Raw genomic sequence first — 26547 nt, 5'->3', positions numbered from 1 at the left:
CGGTCACCTCTTGTTCGCATTGACGGCACTTTGAACAGTGGACGTTACATTTCAGATGTGTTACGACCCGTGGCTCTGCCCTTCATTCGATCCCTGCGAAACCCTACATTTCAGCAGGATAATGCACGACCGCATGTTGCAGGTCCTGTACGGGCCTTTCTAGATACAGAAAATGTTCGACTGCTGCCCTGGCCAGCACATTCTCCAGATCTCTCACCAATTGAAAACGTCTGGTCAATGGTGGCCGAGCAACTAGCTCGTCACAATACGTCAGTTACTACTCTTGATGAGCTGTGGTATCGTGTTGAAGCTGCGTGGGCAGCTGTACTTGTATACGCCATCCAAGCTCTGTGTGACTCAGTGCCCAGGCGTATCAAGGCCGTTATTACTGCCAGAGGTGGTTGTTCTGGGTACTGATTTGTCAGGGTCTGTGCACCCAAATTGCGTGAAAATGTAATCACATGTCAGTTCTAGCATAATTTATTTGTCCAGTGAATACCCGCTTATCATCTGCATTTCTTTTTGGTGTAGCAATGTTAATGGCCAGTAGTGTAGTTTTTCGCCACAACAGTACCAGCGCCCAGTGGCGAGTCATCGACGCTAACACAGCTAACAACGCGAATCGTGCACCGCACGATCTGAACATATTTCCCATGAAGTCTGGTACCCATATGGTATGTAGTTTTTCACCTCCACTGGCTCAAGCGGCGGCAGTTTAATTCTAATCACCCTGTACATGCAAGTATGGTGTGTCCTGATAATACTGTTGTTCCCAAACATATTACCAGATTGAACAAAAAGCTACATATAACATACTGGGCTGAACTATGCGTAAAAGAAATATTGCACATGTATTTTACCAAACATCATGAGAAATAAACATCAACTAGTTTAACAAAAAGCATTAGACGTGTAGCTAGTTCTACTTTCCTTTCACGAAACCACTGGGTTCAAAGTAAAAAGTTATGAAGAATCCAGCAAGGCACAATACCTAAAAAGAGTTTGTGATGAAACCTTTGAGTTTTCTGAGCATACTGGATCTGGATTTCCAGATGCTTATTAGTGATCTGTTAGAATGTGAGTAGTAGAAGGAAACACCATGCATCGCCAAATACAGTTTTTATATAATCTGAGTTATAAGTATAAAATTATAATGTACTTATTTGTAACTTTTCACTTCTGCGCAAACAACGACAAGAATACTCTGATAAAACATTGCTTCTGTTTTCCAGATAGCTATTTTCTGGTTGAGAATATCAGACTAACAGTATAACTGGAAGTGAAAATGAAAACGTGTAGCAGTGTACATGGATGTAAACAACGAGTCTATTGGTTAAGGATTTATATTTAACTATGGATAAACATAACTGTCTTTATTTACTGATGTATATTCAACTTATTCCATAATACTTTAAATTCTACATAGATTTACCAGAACAAGGTTTGTTAATGCATCTGTATGTATATGTATGTATGTGGGTACACAAGGACTGGAAAGCGCCATCAAAGAACTAAGCACTAACATCAAGACAGATAGTATTTTAATAGAGGTATAGTTAATTTAACTTTTGAACGTATGTCGCAAGTTCATCACCAGATTCTTTTGTGGGTGGGAAAACTACTTTTCCATCACGCTGATAAGTATCATATCTGATGGAAAATATCTTCTTGAAGCCAAAATACTCACAAGCCTTGATGGAATATATGCTACTGCAGTCAGCCCTCATAAGAGGTATCCCTTTTTCTTTTCCAATTTTTCTGTAAAAAATAATAATATAATGAATATGCGTGAAACAAGTTTCAGAAGCATATACATTTTTTGTTGTTGTAGCCTATAATAAATGAATGAAGAAAGTTTAATGGCTGAGTAAATTTTATGTCTGTTCACTAATAAAAGGATGTGATCTTTCTATTTGACCTCAGCCATTCCCAAGATTTGTATCAATTGCTCTTCCGACAAAATTATTTGATCAGGTATTTAAATATGTAATTACGAGTATGTATTTATTTCTCAGTCAACTTTTACAGTGTAGCCTCTCAGAAGATTTACCCGTGTGCCAGAATAGCGCTGAAACCCATATATTTTGAGCGTCTCATATCGTGAATCCTGTTTTGTACATAGTTTCTCAGGCAGCGCATATCTTACAGTGAACTAGAAATTGTAATGCGTTTGAAATGTTGAGAAACGTAGACTTTCTCTCACTCTTGATAATTTGCACTGTTACAGAACACTACCACTTTGAAAATAATGCATGCGAAACCGGAGTTTACTAGAACATTGGCTGTAAGACTGTCCCGTTACGTAACATATCAAACAAGAAGGAATGCGTCTGAGTCACGTTATTCAAATTAAGTTACACTGTCTGCTACAATAAAGCGCGGGCAACGTTACGTGTACTTCACAGAAGCTCAGTGGGCTTAACAATATCGCATTCAAGTGGAGGCTGGTAGTGTTCGTATACAGCGCCTTGTTTAAATTTAGGAGAAAAGTTGTTTTTTGAAGACACTGTTATATTTTCGACTTTGGTAGACTTACTTTTTTGGCGTTATAAATCAAATACCATTCTCTAAGAAAGTACCCCGGTGCCTTGCACAAAAAGGCAACGGCTGTAAAATTACCATTTTAAACTGTTTTTGGAAATATCTGAAGAATTACAAATCGGGTTAATAAAAGGCATGAATACAAATAGTTCGTCTCAAAGGGTCTCAGGAGGCAGGAGAGGAACTAGCTCTGGAATCTTAAATACGAACCCCCATTTCTTATTGCGGATTAGGATCCTCCAGGCCACTGATTGTGCGTTGCAGAAAATAAAGGCGAAACGCGTACGGCACTAAAATTGTGTTTTATTCAGTTGCTGTCAGACGGTCCATAAGTGAATATTATCAATATACCGTAATGTTACACGCAACTGAGGAAGACAGGACTAAAAAAGTTGAAGATGTCAAACTGGTATAGGCCTGCGTATTCAAATACAGAGATATGTAAACAGGCAGAATACGGCCCTGCGGTCGGTAACGCCAGTGTAAGACAAGAAGTATCTGGCGCAGTTGTTAGGTCGGTTACTGCTGCTACAATGGCAGCTTATCAATATTTAAGTTAGTTTAAACGCGGTGTTATAGTCGGCGCGCGAAAGATGGGACACAGCATCTGCAAGGTAGCGATGAAGTTGGAATTTTCTCATACGACCATTTCACGAATGTACCGCGAATATCAGGAATCCGATAAAACATAAAATCTCCGACGTCGCTGCGGCCGGAATAATATCCTCCAAGAATGGGACCAACGACGACTCAAGAGAATCATTTAACGTGACGGATGTGCAACCCTTCCTCAAATTGCTGCAGATTTCAATGCTGAGCCATCAACAAGTGTCAGCGTGCGAACCATTCAATGAAACATAATCGATATGGGTTTTCGGAGCCGAAGGCCCACTCGTGTATCCTTGATGACTTCACGGCACAAAGCCTTACGCCCCGCCTGGGTCTGGCAACACTGACATTGGACTGTTGATAACTGGAAACATGTTTCCTGGTCGGACGAGTCTTGTTGGAAATTGTTTTCAATGGATAGACGTGTACGGGTAGGGAGACAACCTCATGAATCCATGGACCCTGCATGTCAGTAGGGGACTATTCAAGCTGGAGGTTCTGTAATGGTGTGGGGCGTGTGCAGTAGGAGTGATACGGGACCCCTGATACGTCTAGATACGACTCTGACACGTGACACGTATGTAAACATCCTGTCCTATCACCTGCATCCATTCATGTCCATTGTGCATTCCGACGGAGTTGCGCAATTCCAGCAGGACAGTGCGACACCCCGCACGTCCAGAATTGCTACAGAGTGGCTCCAGGAACACTCTTCTGAGTTTAAACACTTCCGCTGGCCACCAAACTCCCGAGACATGGAAATTATTGAGCATATCTGGGATGCCTCGCAACATTCTGTTCAGAAGAGATCTCCACCACCTCGTATTATTACGGGTTTATGGACAGCCCTGCAGGATTGATAGTGTCAATTCCCCCCAGCACTACTTCAGACATTAGTCGAGTCCATGCCACGTCGTGTTGCAGCACTTCTGAGTTCTCGCGGGGGCCCTACACGATATTACTCAGGTGTGCGAGTTTCTTTGCCTCTTTAGTGTATTACATAGCCAGACAGTTCATCTATTCCGGGAATCGAGGATACTGACGACTTTTGTCTATTATCGACATTGGTACGGGAAAGATAACGGTCCCAGATATCCCAAGACTCTTGAGAATGTTTTAAATCCCAATTTGAAGTATGATAACAAATGGCATAGGAATTTCTTTTCCCTGTGATATAATTAAAAGTACCAATTTCGGATTTTTCCGGTTGCTTGTGCACTTCAACTCTGCTTCTTGCCAAATTTCATGACTAGCTCAACGGGAAGTGCCATGTCGGTTTTGATGAGTGGGTTTTTAAGTACCAGAATATGTGACATAAATGGCTATGTATCTTTATACACTGACTTAGAAACTTGTACTGTACTCGTTCCTGAGAGAAAGGGCTCTTAACAGTTGCACAGATACACAAAACAGATAGACAGACAGACAAAGCGATCGTCTAAGGGTTCAGCTTTTACGGATTGAGCCACAGAACCCTAAAAATACATTAAGTCTCGGCAAATCGCACGAGGTCCCGGAATTTCGAAAAAAGTGCTCTGTGCATACTGTATGAACACTAGTTCAATACACATCACCAATCGTTATATCAGGAAGTAGGATGGATGGCTCCGAACTGCTTGAACTTTTGTAGATAGATACAAATAGCACCCTATGATGATTTTGTTTCGCAGGTATTTTTCTCTGATGAACCAACTTCTACGAATCGTCTATCAACTAAATCGGCATTATATCGATTATTAATCCCCTCTGGTTAAGGCAAGTTGAGCGTCATCTGTGAAAGAAATTATACCAATAATGTCGACAAAGTGAAGCAGTTTTCTGCTATAAGGAACCTGATTTTAGTTAAATATTTCAGAAGAATCACCTTTCTAACCTCCTAGGACCCTAATCTGATTTGTATTTCTTGGGATCCTTTTTTCAACGGTTTTAACCAATTTTTATTTGTGTCAGTTAGAGGACGGAACGAAACTGACGGCAAATACACAAGTTACGTATTTTTTCCCAGAGAATCCGAATATGTAGTAAAGAAAGGGGATTTCTTTTTAAGATTTCCAAACTGATCCCCCACCCCTTAGAGTTTCAACGGAGGGTCGAGTTCCAGATGAACAACTTTTTTCCGAAGATTTCTCAAATTTTATTTGTAGTTTTCGAGTTATTTCCAAAAACAGTTTTAAGCGCCCCACCCCGTATACAGGGTGAGCCAGATGCCCGTACTGCCGTCATCTTATGCAACCCCTAATGTTATCATAGACCAGGAGCGAGATTTTCATATTCTCTCGCTCGCTGCAGAATTTCCTTGCAGGAAATTTAATGTAGTTAAATTTTGTTCTCTGATATGTTTTCGGTAGAAGATGTAGTTTTCCAGTTATCCAAGAAAAACGTACTAAAATGACCTTCAGACCCCCATACCCACACTCACGCCCCATCTCTCAAGAGTTCTAGTATGTTGTTCATGGTACTCCCTCCTACCACTGTACAAATATTTCTGATAGCACTTCCCACATTCGACCTGTTTTGTCTTCATTGACTGGCCTTATTACGCCACGCGCTTATTCGAGCACATACAAATTGTAAAGTTGTAGTATGTGTAAATTTTACCTAACGATTTTGTGAATTTTACTAACATAAAAAAAAACAATTGCATCGTTGTAATTGTCGGCCTTCAGACTACTAAACTACTGTGCTTGTAAGGTTTGAGTTTAGATCGAATTGCCAACGTAATTAGTGTTATCGTAACGTTTACATAAGTCACATTTCGTTCGTTACTCTTACCGACACGTTTAAATTAATAGTGTTAACGAAGTAGCCAACCACGCCGGTGGCGTAATAGCCAAATCTATAGAGATAAAAAATGATCGAATATTGGGAATAGTTGGTGGAGTCGCAAATTTTTGTACAGTGGTAAGAGGAAGCACCTCAAACAACACCCTAGAAATTCTGACTGATGAGGCATAAGTGAGAGGTGGAGGTGCGTTTGGACGTCACTTTTGTGCGTTTTTCTTGAGTATCTAAAACCGTTGCCATCGGCGAAAACATATCCCAACGCAAAATTTAACTGCGTTAAATATCCTAGAAAAAGCTCTATTCACTTTTTTTTTGTCTAGGACTAACAGTTTGCGCGTAGTGAGCAAGTGAGTATGAAAATCTCGAGAGTGGTATACTACGGCAAGGTATAACATTGCGGGTTGCATAAAACGGTAGCGGTAGAGGCAGCTGAACCGCCCCGTGTAGGTTCGGCAAAAATACGAACGTCCAGTGAAATATTTAAAAGACTGACGCGGAATTCACCCGGCCAATGAACAGGGGAACTGTTCCATCACGTAGTATGCTGGAAACCGTGATTTCGATGCACCAATCGTTTCTGTCACATATCTGCGCATGCGCTTCTCCTGCTTGCTCTGTCGCGAGTACCTTCCTGCGGCATGACGTTTGAGAGAGGGGAGCAGGAATCTTCAGATGTAACAACAAAAAATGGCGCTCACGATGAAACAGCACGTGTTCTCTGTCGAGTATTATGCAAAGCGTAATTCGACGAAGGCGTGTGCTGAACTATTTGCACAAGGAGTTACGACTTTTAGTGTTTTGCAAAACCTCTAGCAAAGTCTGCAGTGCAGAACTTAGCGGCAAAATGCCGCGAAACCGGCTTTGAAGCGAATAACAACTGTAACTGTCTGGAAAGTCTTCGAACACCAGAAAGGGTTGATCTATGAAGTGGCTGGGGCCAGTTTCATTTTGTCCACCCCATACACGTCATTATACCTCTTCCTACTCATTATAACAGCTACAAAGCCTACATACAGTGGTCAAAATAAATGTTGCATCTTGCTTTATTGTTAATACTAGAGATGATAGGAAACAAAAACTTATTCTGTCTTGTCAGGTAGAGGCATAAGAAAACAAAAATAAAAGTAATCACATTTCCCTCTGATAAGTACAAACAAAAAGTAAAGACAAAATTTTACAAATTGTTCCACTGCAAACATTATAGTTTCTTCTCACATTTGTTTTGTTCAAAATGGTTCAAATGGCTCTGAGCACTATGGGACTCAACTGCTGAGGTCATAAGTCCCCTAGAACTTAGAACTACTTAAATCTAACTAACCTAAGGACAACACACACATCCATGCCCGAGGCAGGATTCGAACCTGCGACCGTAGCGGTCGCGCGGTTCCAGACTGTAGCGCCAGAACCGCTCGGCCACCAGCGGCCGGCATTTGTTTTGTGTAACACATTGTTTATGAAGCAAATTCAAAATAGTACAATGAAGGCTTTCGCGACCAGATGTTTCAGCTGCTGAAAATTATTCCAGGTTCTATGGCGGTGGTCCATGGAACTCTTCTATCCCTGACGCTTCGTCCAGAGCTACGTTGGACATCTTTGGAGGTACTCCTGGTTGTGCTAAGTCTTTCTGACTGATGAGTCAGACGTCAGAGAGCAGCATAAATACCGTGAAAACTGGGCGTGGTCTGGATTTCACGTGATAGCAGAGAGAAACCTTGTCAAAGATAAAATTTAACTATCGATCATAGTATGTCAAAGATAAAAACTTCTAATCGATTCTGTAGCGCCACTGTCCATATATGACACTCAGCAATATATGGACAGTGGCGCTACAGAATCGATTAGAAGTATTTATGCTGCTCTTTGACATCTGACTCGTCAGTCGGAAAGACTCAGCACAACCAGGAGCAGCTCCAAAGATGTCCAACGTAGCCTTGGACGAAACATCAGGGATAGAAGAGTTCCATGGACCACCGCCATAGAACCTGGAAGAATTTTCAGCAGCTGAAGTTCAAAATAGAACAATGGAAAATTCAGTATGGAAAAATGGCAATATTAATGAAAAGGACAGACTGTTATTCACAATATAGCATAAATATTGAGTCGCAAAAAGACATAACAAAAGCTCCACTAAGCACTAAGCTTTCAGGAAAAGATCTTTTGTTGCTCGCCATATAGCAGAGATATTGAGTCATGGAAAGGCATAACAAAAAGACCACTAAACAATAAGCTTTCTGGAAAGTTCTTCTTTTGAAACACAAGACAGCATATACGCACATATTCACGCACAAAGGATTTATTAGAGAGGGGGCGGGGGGCTGTGGTAGCCGCCTGAGAGGTGGCCCATGTTTGAGTAAAAAGAGGATTTGACATGAGGCTGGGGTCATGGAGAATGGGAGTAGGTAGCCGCCCCCACCAATCCTCCCACCAAGACAATCAGCAAGTTCATTACTCAGGATACCCATATGGCCAGAATCCTAAAGGAAATCAACTGAACAAGCAGCATTCCCAAGATTGATGAGAAGAGGTCGTGGATGGCAGAGCCCAGGAGGCGGTGGGAAAAAGCGCCGAGCAATTGCCTAATGGCCACTCATTGTACATAACAAAATTTGGGTGAGTGAGGACTGCTTAATAAAGCAGAGGGGCCCCAATAGATTGCTATCAATTCCACAGTAAACATATTATATGTGGCAAACGAGAGATGGTGTTACATGCCAATAGAAAATGTGATCAGCGGATTTAGAGTCATCAGTGTAAAAAAACAAGAGGAAAAGGAGGGAAGATGGAAATCATGGTGGGGAGAAGTGAAGTGGTGCCCAACCAGTAAACCCATCCGATGGTGAGCAGCAGGTGGGTGATGTCCCTAATCCACAAAAATAGGAGCAGGGGAAGAGTGAATACTTATGGTATAGACATCAGCAGCTGGGACAGCTAAACCAAAAAGAGAGAGATCCCAGCATTAACCAGAAGACTACCAACAGGCTAGTGTGAAAGGCACCGGTGGCTAAATTGATATCATGATGTGAACTGGGTCAAAGAGGAGTAGTGTGGAAGGGGCAACGGGTCAACAAACTGGACAACCATAATCCGGACGATACAGAACTAATGTCCGATAAAGGTGAAGTAGAGTTGAACGATCTGTACCCCAAGAGTTGTGGGCAAGGAAGTGAAAACAGCCAACTTACAGATGGCAGATATGTATCAACCAAGTAAGCTGGTTGTAAAAAGGAAGACCCAAGAAGTGGAACTGGGGAACCATGGTCAGGTATTGGGATTTGCAGTAGAGCTCCAGATCAGGATGGACATTAGTACAGTGACAAATTCATTACCCTTGACTCTAGGGGAGAGAACATATTGACGTGCACCAGATGGCACCCTGAACCTGTCATTCCACAGAGGCTCAGAGTGCGAGCCAGTCCAGATACAGAAATCATCCACTTACAGAGCAGAGTCTCATGAAGACCACAAGTTCATTAATAGCATGAGAAGAAGGACACTTAATATAGAGCCCTCTGGAATGCCGTTCTGCTGTGTCTGCGGAGACATGAGAACAGTGCCATTTTTTGTCACATTGATCATTCAGAGCATTAAGTAATGGGAGAGGGGCCCTTACTCATGGAGTGTAAGTAGGATTTGTTGGTATCGAGCTGTGTTGTAGCTCTTATGAAAATCGAAGAAAACTGCAGCAAGATGGTGTAAACAGCACCTGGGAGGTATATAGAGGGGAGTCAGCGCATTTGAAAGCCCAGCAAGGAAACCTGGCTATCAGGAGGCTGGAATGAGAGAATCAATGGGAAATGGTCGCTGTCACAGAGGTCATCGTTTGGCGACCATTGTAAGGAAGGAAAAAGTGGAGGGGAGGAAAAGTGAACGAAAGATAATGACAGAGAAAGTGCCATATGTGGTACTAAAATGAGTAAGGGAAGCATCATTAAGAAGAAATGGGTCGTGGTCTGCAAAAAATTGTCAATGAAGAGCCCCAAACTAGACGAAAAAGCACTGCATGTGCATTAAAATCCTTAAGCAGAAGGAAGGGAGGGGAGAAGTAGCTGAAAGAGGTCATTTAGTACACGAGCTGTAGGTGGTCTGTCATGAGGCAGGTAGAGACTGCAAACTGTGACCGCTGTGTCACAGTGAATCCAGGTGGCAACTGCTTTCAATGTGGTACAAAAGGGGATCCGTGTACTAACGACATTTGTATGTACCAATGTGTGAATGCCACTAGAAGCCCTCAAAGGGCCGACCTGGTTCCGACAAAGTATGGAACCCAGGAAGGGTTGGTGAGTGAGCATCAGTAAAATGAGATACCTGGAAAGTGACACAAGCTGCTTCGTAAAACGAAATAAGGGATTGAAACTGTGGGAGGTGATAATAGTACTGGTTGCAGTTCCACTGAATAAGGATGATATGGGATCCGAAAGGGAGCTGAACCAGCTGGAGCCAATCACACTATCGGGTCACAATCCATCACCAACTAGGTCAGGGTGACATCCATAAATAAGAGGTCAGACTCAGGTTATGAGGCGCGAGGCCTTGTCCTGAGTCTTCTTTTTCTTCTCCTTCTCCTCCTTCATAGGTCAAGGAGGGCAGGGCACTGAGGAAGAGCAGGCTTCTGCACTTCTGGAACTGAAAGGGAGCAGGTGACCTTGGGATGCATAGATAGTGTGTCCCGTGGTGGAGTTGTGGCAGCAGGCCTACAGCCTGGGAGACATGAGGGAAGGGTCCTGGTAGGAAGCCCCATTACCAGCAGGCATCGAAGAAGGGAGACACTGGGGAAGGGAAACAGTACCTGTAGGGCAGGGCGTGGGAACTGCAGGAGAAGTGTGGGGTGGGGCTTGAGTGAGGTGGAGGGAGGAGGGGAAGGATATAACAGAGGCATAGATGTCATCGACACATGGTGAAATTGGTCATATTTCTGACGAGCCTCAGCATAGGATAAATAGTCAAGGAACTTATACCCCTGTATGTTCTTCTTATAAACCAGGCAGTCAGGCGAAAATGGTGATGGTTCTGACAATTAACACATACTGGCGGTGGAACACGGGGGCTCCTCTCATGGAATGGGTGTCCACATTCACCACATAGAGGGCCATTGTACATTGGGAAGACATGGGCCCAAAATGCAAGCACTGACAACACCTCAAGGGTGGCGGGACGTACGGTTTCATTTCACACCAATAACACATAACCTTGACCATCTCTGGGAAGGTATCTCCCTCAAATGTCAGAATAATAACGCCAGTAACAGATGATCCTTATGACCTTTCTGAACACATTAAACAAAAAGAATGGCCCACCTTTCCAGACTGGTTCAGAGTTCCTCATCAATTTGAAGGATGAGGCCCCTCTGAAAAATGACTCCCTGAAACACATTCAAGGACTGGTGAGGAGTAATGGACACTGGGACGTCGCCAAGACGGTTACAAGCTTGAAGGCCTGCAGACTGGCTGGCAGAAGAGGTTTTAATCAACAGTGAACCCAATTGCATCTTATTGAGAGACTCCAATTCGCCAAATTTGTCTACGATATTTTCCACAAACATAATTGCTCGTTGATGGCGAACGTTTTCCCGTCAGTGTTAGTGCGGACTAGGTAGTGGGGAAAGTGTTTCAGTCCGCAGCTCGCGGTCATGCGGTAGCGTTCTCGCTTCCCACGCCCGGGTTCCCGGGTTCGATTCCCAGTGGGGTCAGGGATTTTCTCTGCCTCGTGATGACTGGGTGTTGTGTGATGTCCTTAGGTTAGTTAGGTTTAAGTAGTTATAGGGGACTGATGACCACAGATGTTAAGTCCAATAGTGGTCAGAGCCATTTGAACCATTTGAAAGTGTTTCACCCCAAGTTGACGAGCTTCGCCTTCCTCCCAGGGTGTAGCCAGGGAAGAGAAGACTGCAGGGTCATATAAACAGTTTAAATATTCGATTAACAACTGAAGAGATAGCCATAGAATAACGTCCAGTTTTTTGGAGCTTAATACGTTTCACAGGCATAGCATCTACCCTGATACCATCCAGTCAGATTGGGGGCTCTTGTCATGGGTGCCACCCAGACATGACAAGAGTCTGTCACAGCTGCCACTGCTGGGCGTTCCGATGTTCCAGAATGACAAGCAATCTCTCCTAGGCATACACAGGGACGTGGGGAGGCAATGCTTCAGGCATCAGAAGTGTGATCCCTGTGTTGCCAGGGGGCTTGGTGACATAGTGAGGTGGAGGAGGGTCTATGGTGAGGCAGGAAGGAGGGAAGGAAAGGGAGAGAGGTTTCCACATCATAAATGCTAGGGATGCTTCACCAAACGGCTCACAAAGCTATGAGGAGACAATGTAGACATGGAGGTCAAACCCCAAAAGGAAATCAAAGATGTCAAAAAGGAAGGTTGAAAAATAAAAGGCAAGGGAAACAAAATCTAAAGGAAGACAGGAAACTATGTGGACAGCCAGGTCGTCATAAGTAAGAACATCTAGACAGGGGGAGGAGGGGGGAGAAGGGAAGAAGCGATAACAGGGAGGGAAGGGCACGGGGAACGAAATGCAGCACAGGAAGGAAGAGTGGGCCCTGATAGCTTCGGGATTCATGTGTGCCTTGCATGAATTCACAGAAAAACCGGGAGCTCCTTGGAGCGGGGGGGGGGGGGGGGACATCTTTATAAGGAACAGTATTCAGGAAGAGCTGTCTGGTGCTTATTTATATATTTATTTGCTACTGACCTGCTGTGTTCAATGAGATCCGTGATGATCCCACGGCGCCTTACTGCTGTATCAACGGAGCCCCCGAGGACTTCCACCTGGTGATGGTCGATGTCAGGGTACATGTTACGCAGCTTCTCTGACACCTACAATGCGCCAAATATGTTATTAATGACGCATTCACAAATGATACTTCACCTGCATGAATAAACACACCAACCTTACACTATGTACTATTACAGATACTGATAAAAGGTGTTTATACTTGCTAACCCATCTCTGCTCGGACCAGGATTGCAAGAAGAGCGGCCATACCCCCTCAGATCATTTTTGCGTTTGTGTGTGTGTGTGTGTGTGTGTGTGTGTGTGTGTGTGGTAAGCTATCGGCGTCTGAAGCCCAAGATTCCTGTATGCCATCTCCTCCAGTAACGTATACATACAGCAGCATCTTAATTCGATAGTAGTAAGCAGGTTGTCCCACAGATTAGTGATTTAATTGATTGAGGCATAGACTAACCACATACAAATTATTATCTTCTAATTTAAAGTTTATTTGTTTGTTTCATCAAACGAGAACACTATTGTTTGTAAGGAAGAAGTGACTTTCTGACTCCAGCTGGTGGCGAAAACATCACTTTCTTTATTACGATGAAATGCTTCTGCCACCTCTCTTAAGCAAAGGCTGTTAACAGTGAATGAAGATTTGCATAAATTAACTGTCAAAGAAACATGTCCTTCGTATATAAACATGCCTTATGGCCCTGGTTCATCCATAATAAAAGACAGACGGATATTACTAACAACCGAAATGATAGCAAAAGGAAGGCAGGTCGTGCATAGTCGTTTAACAAGAATCACATGGGGAAGAGCTAAACATAACGAACGTGTTTGTTCAGAATTAACGAAATGCACACGGAGTATTAAACAGCCTCAGTAACATATAACACGGACATTTCACGCGAAAGGTATAGGGAAACATAGTATCAAGGAAGTGTTACTTCCGGAGATCGCGAATGAATCGCCTTTAAACGATATGGCAGAGATAAATGTTTTACCCGTGATACAAGGAGAGCTGATATTCGGAGATGCACAGGAAATTTGACAAGTTAACGAGCAAGACGTGGTAACCCGATTCACTGTAATAGACATCCACTCCAGAATCACGAAATGATTGAAGTAACTAAAATAAGACTCATCAGTACGGTTTTGAGTAACGTCTAAAGTTATCGTGACGTTGCTGAAATTCACACGGCGCCAGTCTGCTGATTTCAAACACCGAGTCGCGAATTTAGCATTCTTCACAGCACCTGATTGGAAACGCCATCTGTACTAGAGTGTACTTCACCATTATGTGAGCCTGAATGTTTGCTGAACCCTGCGTATTTCGAATTCTGACGGCGCAGACAAAAGAGCACCAAAACCAGCGTCAGCCAGCGAGAGATCGTGATTTGTTGAAGCGAGATTTGTCAGAAATCCCATGCACTCTTCTAATTAAAGTGCGTGTCATTTACGACAGTGGCCGAGTTTAGGTTCGTTCTGCACACCTGACGTCACAAAACACAGTCAGCCAGTGAACAGAGAACGACGTTGCCAGAGCTCAGCTGCATTGCAGATCACGGACGAGTGTCTTCAGTTTTAGAAACGTTCAGTCACAAATAAAGTAATTGAACAAAAGCAGTGTCTTGATAGCAGAATTTCTATAAAAGGAAGTTTGGAAAAAGCATTGTTTATACCAACTGCTTCATATTCTATTAATTAACTAAACCAAAGAAGCAATAAGCCTCCTAATTCAGGCGATAGAAAGGAAATTCATTCTCACTAACCGCTTTTTCGCAATAAAGAACAGTGGTAATTGTTTATTTCCTATTGTAGTTCAATGAACGTGAATAATTCATAGTCATACCAACAGTGTTTGTAGGTATTTTGTGTGACTGTTTAAAATTCTCCAGAAAATATGTTACAGCACGAGCTGCATTTTATGGTTATGGTTATGGTGTTTGGCTGCTACGCAAAAGGGTCTGAGTTCAAATCTTGTTTGGTGCCTACTATTTTCTATATTTAAAACAATTTCGAAGTGTCTTACTTCATGAATTTTATTCGTTTGAATGTAATTTTTTGAAATTTCTAGTGGCAACTAAAATCGACCATACGGAAAATATACGCTGTGGAATTTTACCTCTGCAAAGTCTTCAATATTTCGTGCAATGGTTTACTACATTTAATGCTGCACAATAACTGTGCTGAACATCAAAACAAAATTAAGTCATTTATGGGGGAAAGGTATCAGTCAAGAAGATGTGTAAAAATCAGATCAAATTTTTGGGCCAAATAGTTTTTGTGAAATCGAATGATAAGTGTGTCAAAGCAGTCGAAACACCATGTGTCGGCACAGGCGAGCAGTGCGCTGATGACAAAATCGCGCACAGCGCGGAATGCGGGGAGCACGTCTCTGTAGCAGCGTAAAGGTTAATGCAGCCGTGGTGGCGTTACTTCATAAACTGCGCGCCCCTCTAAACGTAAGTTTGCGAACTGTACTATACTACAGCGCTGCTTCTCTTGGCGCGTGCAACTGGCAACGCAGCAATCTCCCGCGTCTGGGCGGGCATGCGCGAGCCGCCAAGATAAAAGAATTGAACTATAGTACCAGAGAAGACCGCGTCAAAATATTAGTCATCAATCGGAGCTCTAGTCTTTTCGTTAGAGTAAAGAAACAATGCTCGCCTCTTACCCCTTCCATTACAATTATTTGCGAAACAGCTTAACTCGACCTTCAAAAAGGGCACGTCCTCGATTAGTTTACAGGCAACAGGCGAGAGGAGGTGGGTGTGTGCGGTACCTCATCCTCAACCAGATGCATATTTTCTCCGGTGCATTCCAGCTAAATTTCAGCGTGCCGAACCCCTGCCTTGCATTACAGAACCAGCGGTGGGCCTTCTCCGACGTAGTGTCGCCTGTGTAAATTAGGTGAAGAAGAGTCCATTGACTAGAGAGAACAACAGGTGGCCGTGTGGGGCTGTTGATAAAATATCGATATACCCATATTTTTCTCCAAGTGTAACGATATGTATCGGCGACATTCTTCTCCTTCATGTATCGATATCGAAATGGCAACTTCGAGTGCCGTTATTTTTATTTTATATTATATATTTTCGCAATTATCAATAAATATTTGAAATTGTTATAGTACTTGATTTTACCTTCGTTGTGTGAAGGAGTCTTACCTCTTTTTGAACTTTCATCACGTCCAATCTTTCTCTTTGACTCTTTGATGAAAGAGTATGTTTCAAGATTTGAAACATGGCTGACACAGCAACTGTTGAAATTCTTCACGGTAATTGTTGACAGCCAAAACAGTTGCAGGATAAAGTTTTGTTAAAATTCTTGACCAAGGTTTCGGTATATATAAATATACCTTCATCAGAAGTAAAATATCCTGAACAGGAACACACTTTCATTAGCAAAAACTTGGCATTGTTTCCATATTTTCTATTTTACATAGATGTTTTTAACTGGTTCTGATATGTTTTATTTATTAAGAAAGAAGATTTGAATCAGCACAACTTTTAATAATTTTGTTCCGCATGTGTATGTATCCATGGATTTTAATGTGCGCGAGTGTCTGGCACATACCACAAGTGCCCTCTCGCAGTGAAACCATTCGCCCTAGGGCTTTCACACTCTCGTCACGATAGTTCATAGGCGAAGTACTGATGCTAAACTGTGTTCAAATTCACCCTGTGTCCATAATCATGTTGTATAAATGGAGATGATGTCTTAACTGCTGACGACGCCTTTGGCACAATTGTTTTATTAATCTCCATTGCAAGAAGTAATTTTAGTAAGTGACTAAAAGTTTTTGTGCCTGTAATACTCTGGTAATTTTGCGGTTACCTAAGCTATAGTGTTTTTTCTTTCTCATTTCCGATGCCAAGTTTTTGCTAGTTAAAGTGTCTTCCTGTTCAGGGCATTTTACTTCTGATGAAGGTATATTTATATATACCGAAACCTTGGTCAAGAATTTTAATAAATCTTTATCCTGCAACTGTTTTGTGTGTCATCATTTACCATGAAGAAAGTATATGTGGTACAAAAGACGAAGGTTTAGGGGGGGAGGGGGGGGGGGGGAGTGGCGGCGCTGTGAATGGAATAACAAGATTTACAATGAGTAGACACAGCACGCCAGTGGCGTCAAAAAACAATTTTTAACACAACTAGTGTGCTATTTCTTCATATCGACATTCTTCAAAAATAGTTGCTGAAAATGATGGACAAAGATCTAAATGACGAGGTTTTGTCTTTGCGGTAGGCGCAGAAGTGAGAGCGGAAATGCTGACGTAATCGGCGCTCGGCGCTACCAACAGAACCTGCAACGTTTACCTCACCATGAAATTTTGACACTACAGTTGCTAGGTCGCTGGTGTTGGTAGAAATGAAAAAACTGGGAAGTCAACATGAAGAGTCCCAGGCATATCTTGTATGTGACGATACCGAGCTACGGACCCGTCGGACACCTTTTATTGTGCCACTTACAAATACATGAAGTATCATTTTTAGAAAAGTGGTTATCGGAAAGCGTGAACGTGCATCGTTTTCCTTTCAATTCTTGCTCTAAGGGGATACGCCGTTCGTTAATCTACAGAATATCTGATAATAAATCAATACTTAAATCTACAGCTCTAAAACCGGCAGTATATTTACAGTCTGAAGCCGATATTTTTATGGGCCAGTAAGTCCATATTTTTCCGTTGATATATCGATTCTTTTTCTCAATAGTTAGCGAGACGATAATGATATTTTTTTAACTTCGATATACTGGGTGTATTTTTAAAAATATCGGCAGTGCTAGTGTGTACATTACGTGAAGGAAGAGTCCATTGTTTGTGAATTGCTATAATAATAATTATAAAAGGTGGCAATTTTATTTACGCACTGTCTTTTAACTAGATATGATGGTATCTGATACTCAAGTACTAATGCAAAGAAACATAAATTCTTGCTATGATTTAATTTTTAAAATTTAATAATTCTCTTCCTGTTAATATTCAATTAATTAACTTACGTCGTTCAGATTTCGTAACGCTGATGGCGTTAAAATTTAACGTTATTAAGTTTCTGTTTTGTTTTCTTTCAATTGTTGCGAACCAGCGATGGTGCAATGCTGTTCGCTTTCAAGTCTACACATTTATAAAAATCAGGTCCAGGAAACACTTTTGTGATCACGGTTGCGATTTAGACGATATTCGCGTAATTGTACTGATTAAGAGTTATCGTTTCCGAAAGATGCAGGTTCGATTAAAGCTGTGTGCACTTTTGCGCGTATAATGAAAATATTCCTAACACGTCACGTAACAAAAAGTAACAAGCTAATCAGAACCGTGGTCAAACGAAGAAAATATACGATGACATAAATGTTCTTCGCTGTTATTCAGGGCAGGTTTAGATTAAACACCGCAGTTTTCAGTCTTTATAAATCACAAGACGATACACTTTAGAGATATTTGCTTTGAATAACTTGTATTTACCTTTTCTTATACAATATGGTGATTGTCCGCAAGGATTCTCTCTCTCTCTCCTTTTTATAGCCTTTATACAGTCACATTACATACATCGATTAAGAAACTTTTCTTTCTCTACCGACCAGTACGAGAACAAAATCCGCCCAGACAAAATGTCTTACATAGAATCAGTTCTCACTTAACAATCATATACAGTTACGTAGTACAAACAATACTAGTTTATTCCGTGCACTAGAAAGTCTTTGATTCACTGAGCACAAAAACTAAAATAATAAAATTATATGACATTTTTAATATCGTCAATTCTTCTTTATATCATGAAAAAAAGGTTTTTCATCGTTGTAGCACTATACCTGGGGGAATAACAGTTGGCCTTACTCAGGATGCACACGACTCAGATTACAGTCTTCTCAGGCGAAACAAATGTTAATAAAATCTGATTTGCCGATTCCCTACCTTGCTAAGAGGAACATCTACGAGGGCGTAGTTCGTTTAAGGATTACATGTTATTATTTGGTCGAATGTCCCACTTTGCTGAAGCAAGTTGCTACTCACTACCGCTCGAGCGCTCCTAAATGTATCGCGTAATATGGTGATGTGTAACTTAACTGTGTCGGAGCGTGAGAAATAGACCCTCAGCAAACTGAAAACGGGAATTCGAAGAGTTCTTCCACACATGGGGCACCCTCTCGTTCAGCATGACAATGCTGCGACATCTGCAGCAACCTTACACCTCCGATTCGCTTTCAACGATCATCCTCCGTAGAGTGCTGACTTGGCCCCACCCGATTTTCATGCGTTTCCAGAACCTTACGAACGCCTTCGAGGACTTCACTTTGATAGTGATGAAGCGCTGCAGCAAGCAGAGGTGAGATTGTGGCTCCGTCAACAAAGATTCTACAGTGATGGTGTCAACAAACTGGTCTCTAAGAGAGATGTGTACGTGGTGACTACGTTGAATAATGAGTGTGTAGACATGAAAGATAAGGATCTAGAACACCCATATAGTCTACTTTATTCCAAAACCTTTATGAGCTTTCACGTGACAGACTCGGGTGCGTTACTTTTTAGCACGCCCTCTGTAATTATAAGTAAACGGTGGTAAAAAATTGGCCAAGTAGAAGAAAGACTCGGCAATGAGTGTTGCGTTCAAACTCAGTTACGCATATATATATATATATATATATATATATATATATATATATATATATATATATATATATATATATACACTCCTGGAAATTGAAATAAGAACACCGTGAATTCATTGTCCCAGGAAGGGGAAACTCTATTGACACATTCCTGGGGTCAGATACATCACATGATCACACTGACAGAACCACAGGCACATAGACACAGGCAACAGAGCATGCACAATGTCGGCACTAGTACAGTGTATATCCACCTTTCGCAGCAATGCAGGCTGCTATTCTCCCATGGAGACGATCGTAGAGATGCTGGATGTAGTCCTGTGGAACGGCTTGCCATGCCATTTCCACCTGGCGCCTCAGTTGGACCAGCGTTCGTGCTGGACGTGCAGACCGCGTGAGACGACGCTTCATCCAGTCCCAAACATGCTCAATGGGGGACAGATCCCGAGATCTTGCTGGCCAGGGTAGTTGACTTACACCTTCTAGAGCACGTTGGGTGGCACGGGATACATGCGGACGTGCATTGTCCTGTTGGAACAGCAAGTTCCCTTGCCGGTCTAGGAATGGTAGAAGGATGGGTTCGATGACGGTTTGGATGTACCGTGCAGTATTCAGTGTCCCCTCGACGATCACCAGTGGTGTACGGCCAGTGTAGGAGATCGCTCCCCACACCATGATGCCGGGTGTTGGCCCTGTGTGCCTCGGTCGTATGCAGTCCTGATTGTGGCGCTCACCTGCACGGCGCCAAACACGCATACGACCATCATTGGCACCAAGGCAGAAGCGACTCTCATCGCTGCAGACGACACGTCTCCATTCGTCCCTCCATTCACGCCTGTCGCGACACCACTGGAGGTGGGCTGCACGATGTTGGGGCGTGAGCGGAAGACGGCCTAACGGTGTGCGGGACCGTAGCCCAGCTTCATGGAGACGGTTGCGAATGGTCCTCGCCGATACCCCAGGAGCAACAGTGTCCCTAATTTGCTGGGAAGTGGCGGTGCGGTCCCCTACGGCACTGCGTAGGATCCTACGGTCTTGGCGTGCATCCGTGCGTCGCTGCGGTCCGGTCCCAGGTCGACGGGAACGTGCACCTTCCGCCGACCACTGGCGACAACATCGATGTACTGTGGAGACCTCACGCCCCACGTGTTGAGCAATTCGGCGGTACGTCCACCCGGCCTCCCGCATGCCCACTATACGCCCTCGCTCAAAGTCCGTCAACTGCACATACGGTTCACGTCCACGCTGTCGCGGCATGCTACCAGTGTTAAAGACTGCGATGGAGCTCCGTATGCCACGGCAAACTGGCTGACACTGACGGCGGCGGTGCACAAATGCTGCGCAGCTAGCGCCATTCGACGGCCAACACCGCGGTTCCTGGTGTGTCCGCTGTGCCGTGCGTGTGATCATTGCTTGTACAGCCCTCTCGCAGTGTCCGGAGCAAGTATGGTGGGTCTGACACACCGGTGTCAATGTGTTCTTTTTTCCATTTCCAGGAGTGTATATATATGTTCATCCATTCCGGGAATCCAGAATCTCAGCGATTTTTGCCTGTTTTGGATATATATATATATATATATATATATATATATATATATATATATATATTTTGGCAAGATATCATTCCCAGAAATTCCATGACCGCATCAAAATCTCTACAGCAGTTCCTCAGACTAGCCTGTACGTACAAAAAGAACCGAGCAGGGAACTTCAGGTTAAACAGAGTAAACGTTAATAAAACCGACAAACCGCAGAAACGGATTTCTGACTGGAAATGGGGGAAGAAAGGGCCTATAAACATGTGTCCGGAAATGGACGGAGTGCGTGCGACGATAACAAATCGTCGCGGTTGGTTGGTTGGTTGGTTGGCTAGAAGATGGAGGGGGGGGGGGGGGAGGTACCAAACTGCAAGGTCATCGGTCCTGTTCCCGGTAAAATAATTACGCAACGGAAAGAAGAAAAGAAAGTAGACGTACAGCACAATGACAGTAGAATGGAAGAACTAGAAGAATGACAGAAGGCCAACCAACACTACTATGGACAAAACAGGAAAAGAAAACCACAGAGAGACGCAAGAAACAGGCAGAAGGGGTAAAAACAACAGAGCAGATAATCAAAATATCCACGGGTGTACTGCCGGTCTACAGTGTCCAACGGGCACAATATTTCGGCGATCATACATGTCGCCATCATCAGGTGAACTGACGCACTGAGCTCTTGTGAACGTGCCGGCACGGAGATCCGTACACTATGGCTGCTCAGGGGGAACTGGGTTCGGTCGTCGCGTGGATCTGCACGGAGATAACATTGCCTCCGAAGTATGATGGAGTTCGCAGCAGTTAATGCTTTGCCTCCCATGCATGCTGATGTTGCGTCTTCATATGTGGGTTGTCTTCTTGGGTGTCTCCTCAGCACAGGTCTGCAGAGCTAGCTATATAGCGAGCATGTGTGGCCAGCGGGTGGTGACGCTGCGCGGCAGTTTGCGGCCCAGCGTACGGATTTCGGCGTTGTGCGACCGGCCAGCACGGTCGTAAAAGGTGCGGGCGGTCGTCTGGAAGAGGTCACGGAGCAGAGGTACTTCCGCGACGTCGTGAAGATGAGCGGTGGGAAAATCGTAAGGCAGGTGTAGGGCGAGCCGAAGGATGCGGTTCTGCAGTGTCTCCAGCTTCTTCAGGTTCGTGTCGGCGGCGTTCCCCCAGACGACCGCGGCGTATTGGAGTACAGGACGGAGCAGCGCCTTGTACAGGGTGATGCCCAGCCGCGGTGGTAGGTGGGAGTCGGGGTTCAGGAACGGGTACAGGGTGCGGAGCCGGTTCCGCACTTTGGCCTTCACTTCGCGGATATGCGGAACCCACGTGAGTCGGCGGTCGATGGTGACGCCGAGGTAATGCGCCGTTGGGCGCCACGGGACAGGGCTTCCACCGACGGTGAGCGGTTCAAAACCTGCAGGAACAAGGCGCCTGGTGACGATCAGGAACTGGGTCTTGACACCGTTGAATTGGAGACGCCACTTGACTGCCCAGGCTGTCAGGGTGTCAACGGCGAGCTGCAGACGGCGGCGCATGACGGCGGCATTGAGGCTCCTGGTATAGAGAGCCGTGTCATCCGCGTACAGGGCGAGCCGCACACGGTCGATCTTCGGCGCATCAGACGTGTACAGCGAGTACAGGAGTGGCCCCAAGACCGAGCCCTGTGGCACACCGGCGTTGATGCGGCGGACGGAGGACAAGCCCTGCGCGGCCCGCACATGGAAGGTCCGATCGGCAAGATAGGAAGCGATGAGACGTACGTGCGACGTCGGGACCCCAAGTTCAAACAGTTTGAACAAGAGTCCGCGGTGCCACACACTGTCGAAAGCGCGCGACACGTCCAAGAACACCGCGCCGAAGAACTCGCGCTGCTCGAGGGCGACGAACGCATCTTCCACCAGCCGAAGGAGTTGATGAACGGCCGAGTGGCCCCTGCGAAATCCGAACTGCTCTTCGGGCAGGAGGCCTTCCTCGTCGACGTGGCGCTGCAGCCGCCTGATGTACACCCTTTCAAAGACCTTGGAGACGGCCGGCAGTAAACTAATAGGTCTGTGGTTCACGGGATGCCGCAGATCCTTCCCCATCTTCGGAATCGCCACGATTTCTGCATGCTTCCAGGACTGAGGAAAACTGCAGGACCGGAGGATGACATTAAAAACGTCGGCAAGATGAGTGGCAGCCACGGGCGGCAACTTCTGAAGTAGGGCGTTAGAAACTTCGTCTGGGCCCGCAGCTTTCCTGGGGTTCAGGGCACGCAGGATGGAAGACACCTCCTCCGCCGTTGTCTCCTCAATGACGTCGTCGTCGTCGCGTGCCTCCAGGTAGCGTGGGAGCCGGTCAGCAACCAGGGCGTCGAGGACAGCGTCAGCTGGGTCTTCGATAGGCGTAAACGCGGCCTCGAAGACGTCTGCGAGGGCATCAGCCTTCGCAGATGGTTCGCAGACAGCCTGACCATGAACCAGCAGCGGAGGGATGCGTTGCGTGCGGCGTAGGAAACGCTTCGCCGTCCGCCAGGCGGAGCCGTCTTCAAGACAAAGAGTGGCGACCTTGTTGGTCCAGTCGCGGTTGCGATGGTCGTCGATGGCGGCCCTGATGTCCCGACGCATCCTGTTGAGAAGGCGCTTCGTGTTGGCATTTCTCGTCCGCTGCCACTCCCGGTAGACCCGGTTCTTCTCAGTGATGGCCGCAAGGATGTCCGGCGGCAGCTGGCGGGAGTAGTCAGGCGGAGGGCGAGGTCGGGGCGGCGTCGCTATAGCGGCAGCGTCGAGCGTCGATGCCGCGAAGTGCAGAAGTGCTTCGTCCGCTCCAGCTTCCGCAGGGGGCGGCGCGGTGGCGAGTGAGTGCGTCACGGCTTCTTGAAACCTGTCCCAGTCGATGCCAGCAAGTGAGATACCTCGCCTGGGCTGCTGAAGGGCATCTAGGTCGATATCAAAAACCACAGGGACATGATCCGAAGACAGCGCCGTCCTCGTCGTGGCGGTGATCTGAAGAGGGATGCCCTTGACGACCGCGATGTCAATTATATCTGGGAGGCCACGGGCAGGGAAGATCGTCGGGTCGTACGGCCCCACCACAAGCGCATGGTGACGTTCCGCTACCCGGAGCAGGCAGCGGCCAGCGGCATTGGTGATCCTGGAGTTCCAGGAGACATGTTTACTGTGGAAGTCCCCGGCGACGAACACCGGCCCCCTCATGGAGAGCAGAGCACCGATGTCAGCAGGGTCCAGGGGACGAGACGGCGACCGATAGGCCGCGACGAACGTGATGGCGCCCGCCGAGGTGTGAACGACGACACCAGTGGCCTCCAGCGTTGCCAGTGGTGGAAGTTGTATCACATGGTGACGAATGCCAGTGCGGACGTAGACGGCTGTCCCTCCACCTGCCGTCAATCGATCGGTGCGATAGCTGGAGTAGTTCGCCGCCCTGACGTCGACCCCAGGCTTCAGGTGTGTTTCATTGATAAGGCAGACGTCGACGGCTTCATCGCGGAGAAATTGGCGTAGTTCGCCAGCTTGAGTGCGGATGCCGTTGGCGTTCCACGCGACGACCGTGAGCCCTCTAACGCTGCCCATGGTGTGGCTGGTGAGTGTTGACAGCGGTCGGGGCCGGAGAGGCCATCGGCACTGCAGCGGTGAGTTGCTGCGACAGGACTTCAATCAACTTCGTAGCACTGGTCACCAGGGCTGTGAGCTGCGCGACGAGGTTGGCCAGGTCAGCGGTGGAGGCAGCCGGCGCGGCCCCGGCGCTGGAGGGGGGAGGCGGGGCTGCTTCGCTGTGAGAGCCCACCTGGGGCTGCTCGACGGACGGTGCCAAGCGCTGGGTACCCACAGGGCGACGACCCCCGCGCCGGCGGTTGGCAGGGCGCGGTCCGACTGACGTCCCGGGAAAGGCAGTACCCGGTGCCGCCACTGGCAGCTGTGGTGGAGGTGTAGGAGCCTCAGGTGTCGGCACGGCCTCGGATGCGGCGGGAGCGGGAGCAACCGACGCAGCCGGGGAGGCGGAGGGCGTCCCAGACGTTGCCGCCGCGAAAGAGACGCCTGGTCGTCTCGTTGCTGGCTTCTTCTGATGAGGCGCTGGTGTTTGGCCACGTTGTCGAGCGATGGCACGCTTCCACACCTCACACCCACGATAACTGGCCACGGGAGCACCGCCGCAGAGTGCACATGTAGGCTTCTCGGTGGGCGGACGGGGGCACGCACTTCCTGCATGAGCGCCGGCGCATTTAACGCATCTGTCCGACATAGAGCAGTGGCGCGCGACGTGATTGATCCCCTGGCAGCGAAAGCACTGCACAGGGCCTCTCCGGGAGCGAAGATCCTCGGTCTGAACCGGAACGTCGGCGACCCGCGTCAATTGATAGAGTTTGCGGTTCTCCACGGTGTCAGAGCAGACGACCAGGAAGAGCGGCATATCTTCACGTGATTTTGGCGACTTCATCTTCACGACGGTCCGGATGTAGAAGCCCAGGTCAGCGAGTTCACGATGCAGGTGATCGGCTTCCATGTTGAACGGGAGGTCGCGGAAGACAATCTTCAGGACCTTGTCGGGCGCGGAAGCGTGGATATAGAAAGGGAGACCACGCTCAGACGCCTCCTGAGTGACCCGGCGATAGTCATCGGCAGTGCGGAGTGTGACCCTGTACAGGTCACGCCCTGCAGGCTTCACTGTGTACACGGCCGTTGTCCAGCTGCGCAACAACTTCTGCAGTTCCCCATAGGGCGGCCGAAACTGGAGGACCACCGGCGGAAGATGGGAGTCTTTCTTCGGCGCAGGAACGCGCGGCGTGGGTTCCGGCGCGTCATCGAGCGCGTCGAATGAGTTGGCGACGGCAGTTGGAGGCGTCGTCGACGACAGCATGCGTCTTGCAGTTCGCCGGGCCGGGACAAAACCGTCGGCATCAGGGGCGAAATCTTGCTTGGCTCTCTTCTCAATCGGCGAGCTGCGAGCAGCGGCCGTCGCAGCTGTTGCCCTCCTCTTCTGTTTCCCGCTGCGTCCGCGTGGCTGAGGGGCGGTAGAGCTCTCATCTTCAGAATCTGGCACGGGAGCAGACAGCGCAGTCTTCAACGTTTCCGGAGTAGTGTCCGTCAAATCCATAGCCATAGCAGTGGTCGTCATAAGTGGGGGGCCAGATGGGGCCGCCGACCGCGCAAGCGCGGCCGGACGGCGATCTGCCACACCCTTCGCGTCGCTAGCAGGCGCAGGTACGTCCTTCTCGCGGCTGCACATCTCAGCGACTCTGGGTTCGGTCGCGGCGGCGGCCGATTTAAATACCCTCCGCCCGCGGCGCGCTCACTCCGCCGTCCGCGCCCCGCGCCACGGTCGTGCGGTGGAACAGATTGCGACGGCGTCTGAGATGACGTCGGTGTGATGGCTCTGTCCGCCGTGGTCGTCAAAACTATACGTTTGCTCGATTTACTCTTGATTAACCCGATCGCTGCTTCCCAAGCCTTGCTAAGATTATAGCCACAGTCACGGTTTATGATGTCGTCATTGGTGCGAATTTCGATGGCCTCTCTAACAACGCTGTCCCAGTCTCTCGACGTCTGTACCAGAATCCTCGTGCGTTCATACTCCATAGCGTGAATTTCCGACAAACAATGTTCAGCGACCGCCGACTTGCTCGGATACATCAGTCGAGTGTGCCTCTGTTGTTCTCGGCATCGATCCTCGACGGTACGAATCGTCTGACCAATATACGACTTGTCACATAGACACGGAATCTGGTACACGCCGGCCTT

At 46.6% G+C, this 26547-nt stretch overlaps 1 protein-coding gene across 1 annotated transcript in view; it reads right to left on the bottom strand.

Annotated features, from left to right (window-relative positions):
• Nucleotides 1-1457: 1457 nt before the first annotated feature.
• LOC126210562 (arylalkylamine N-acetyltransferase 1-like) overlaps nucleotides 1458-26547 on the bottom strand; it is a 48425-nt gene continuing 23335 nt past the window's right edge. The window contains exons 3-4 of the mRNA XM_049939828.1: nucleotides 12635-12759; nucleotides 1458-1758 (exon numbers count right to left, since the gene is read on the bottom strand). Coding sequence (XP_049795785.1) covers nucleotides 1557-1758; nucleotides 12635-12759 — 327 coding nt within the window. The 3' untranslated portion in view covers nucleotides 1458-1556. The remainder of the gene's footprint in view (nucleotides 1759-12634; nucleotides 12760-26547) is intronic.

This window comes from Schistocerca nitens, chromosome 10 (genome assembly GCF_023898315.1).
Source record: "Schistocerca nitens isolate TAMUIC-IGC-003100 chromosome 10, iqSchNite1.1, whole genome shotgun sequence".
Taxonomy (NCBI): Eukaryota; Metazoa; Arthropoda; class Insecta; order Orthoptera; family Acrididae; genus Schistocerca; species Schistocerca nitens.
Note: the sequence above shows the minus strand (reverse complement) of the source record. Positions and strands in the feature narration are given on the sequence as shown.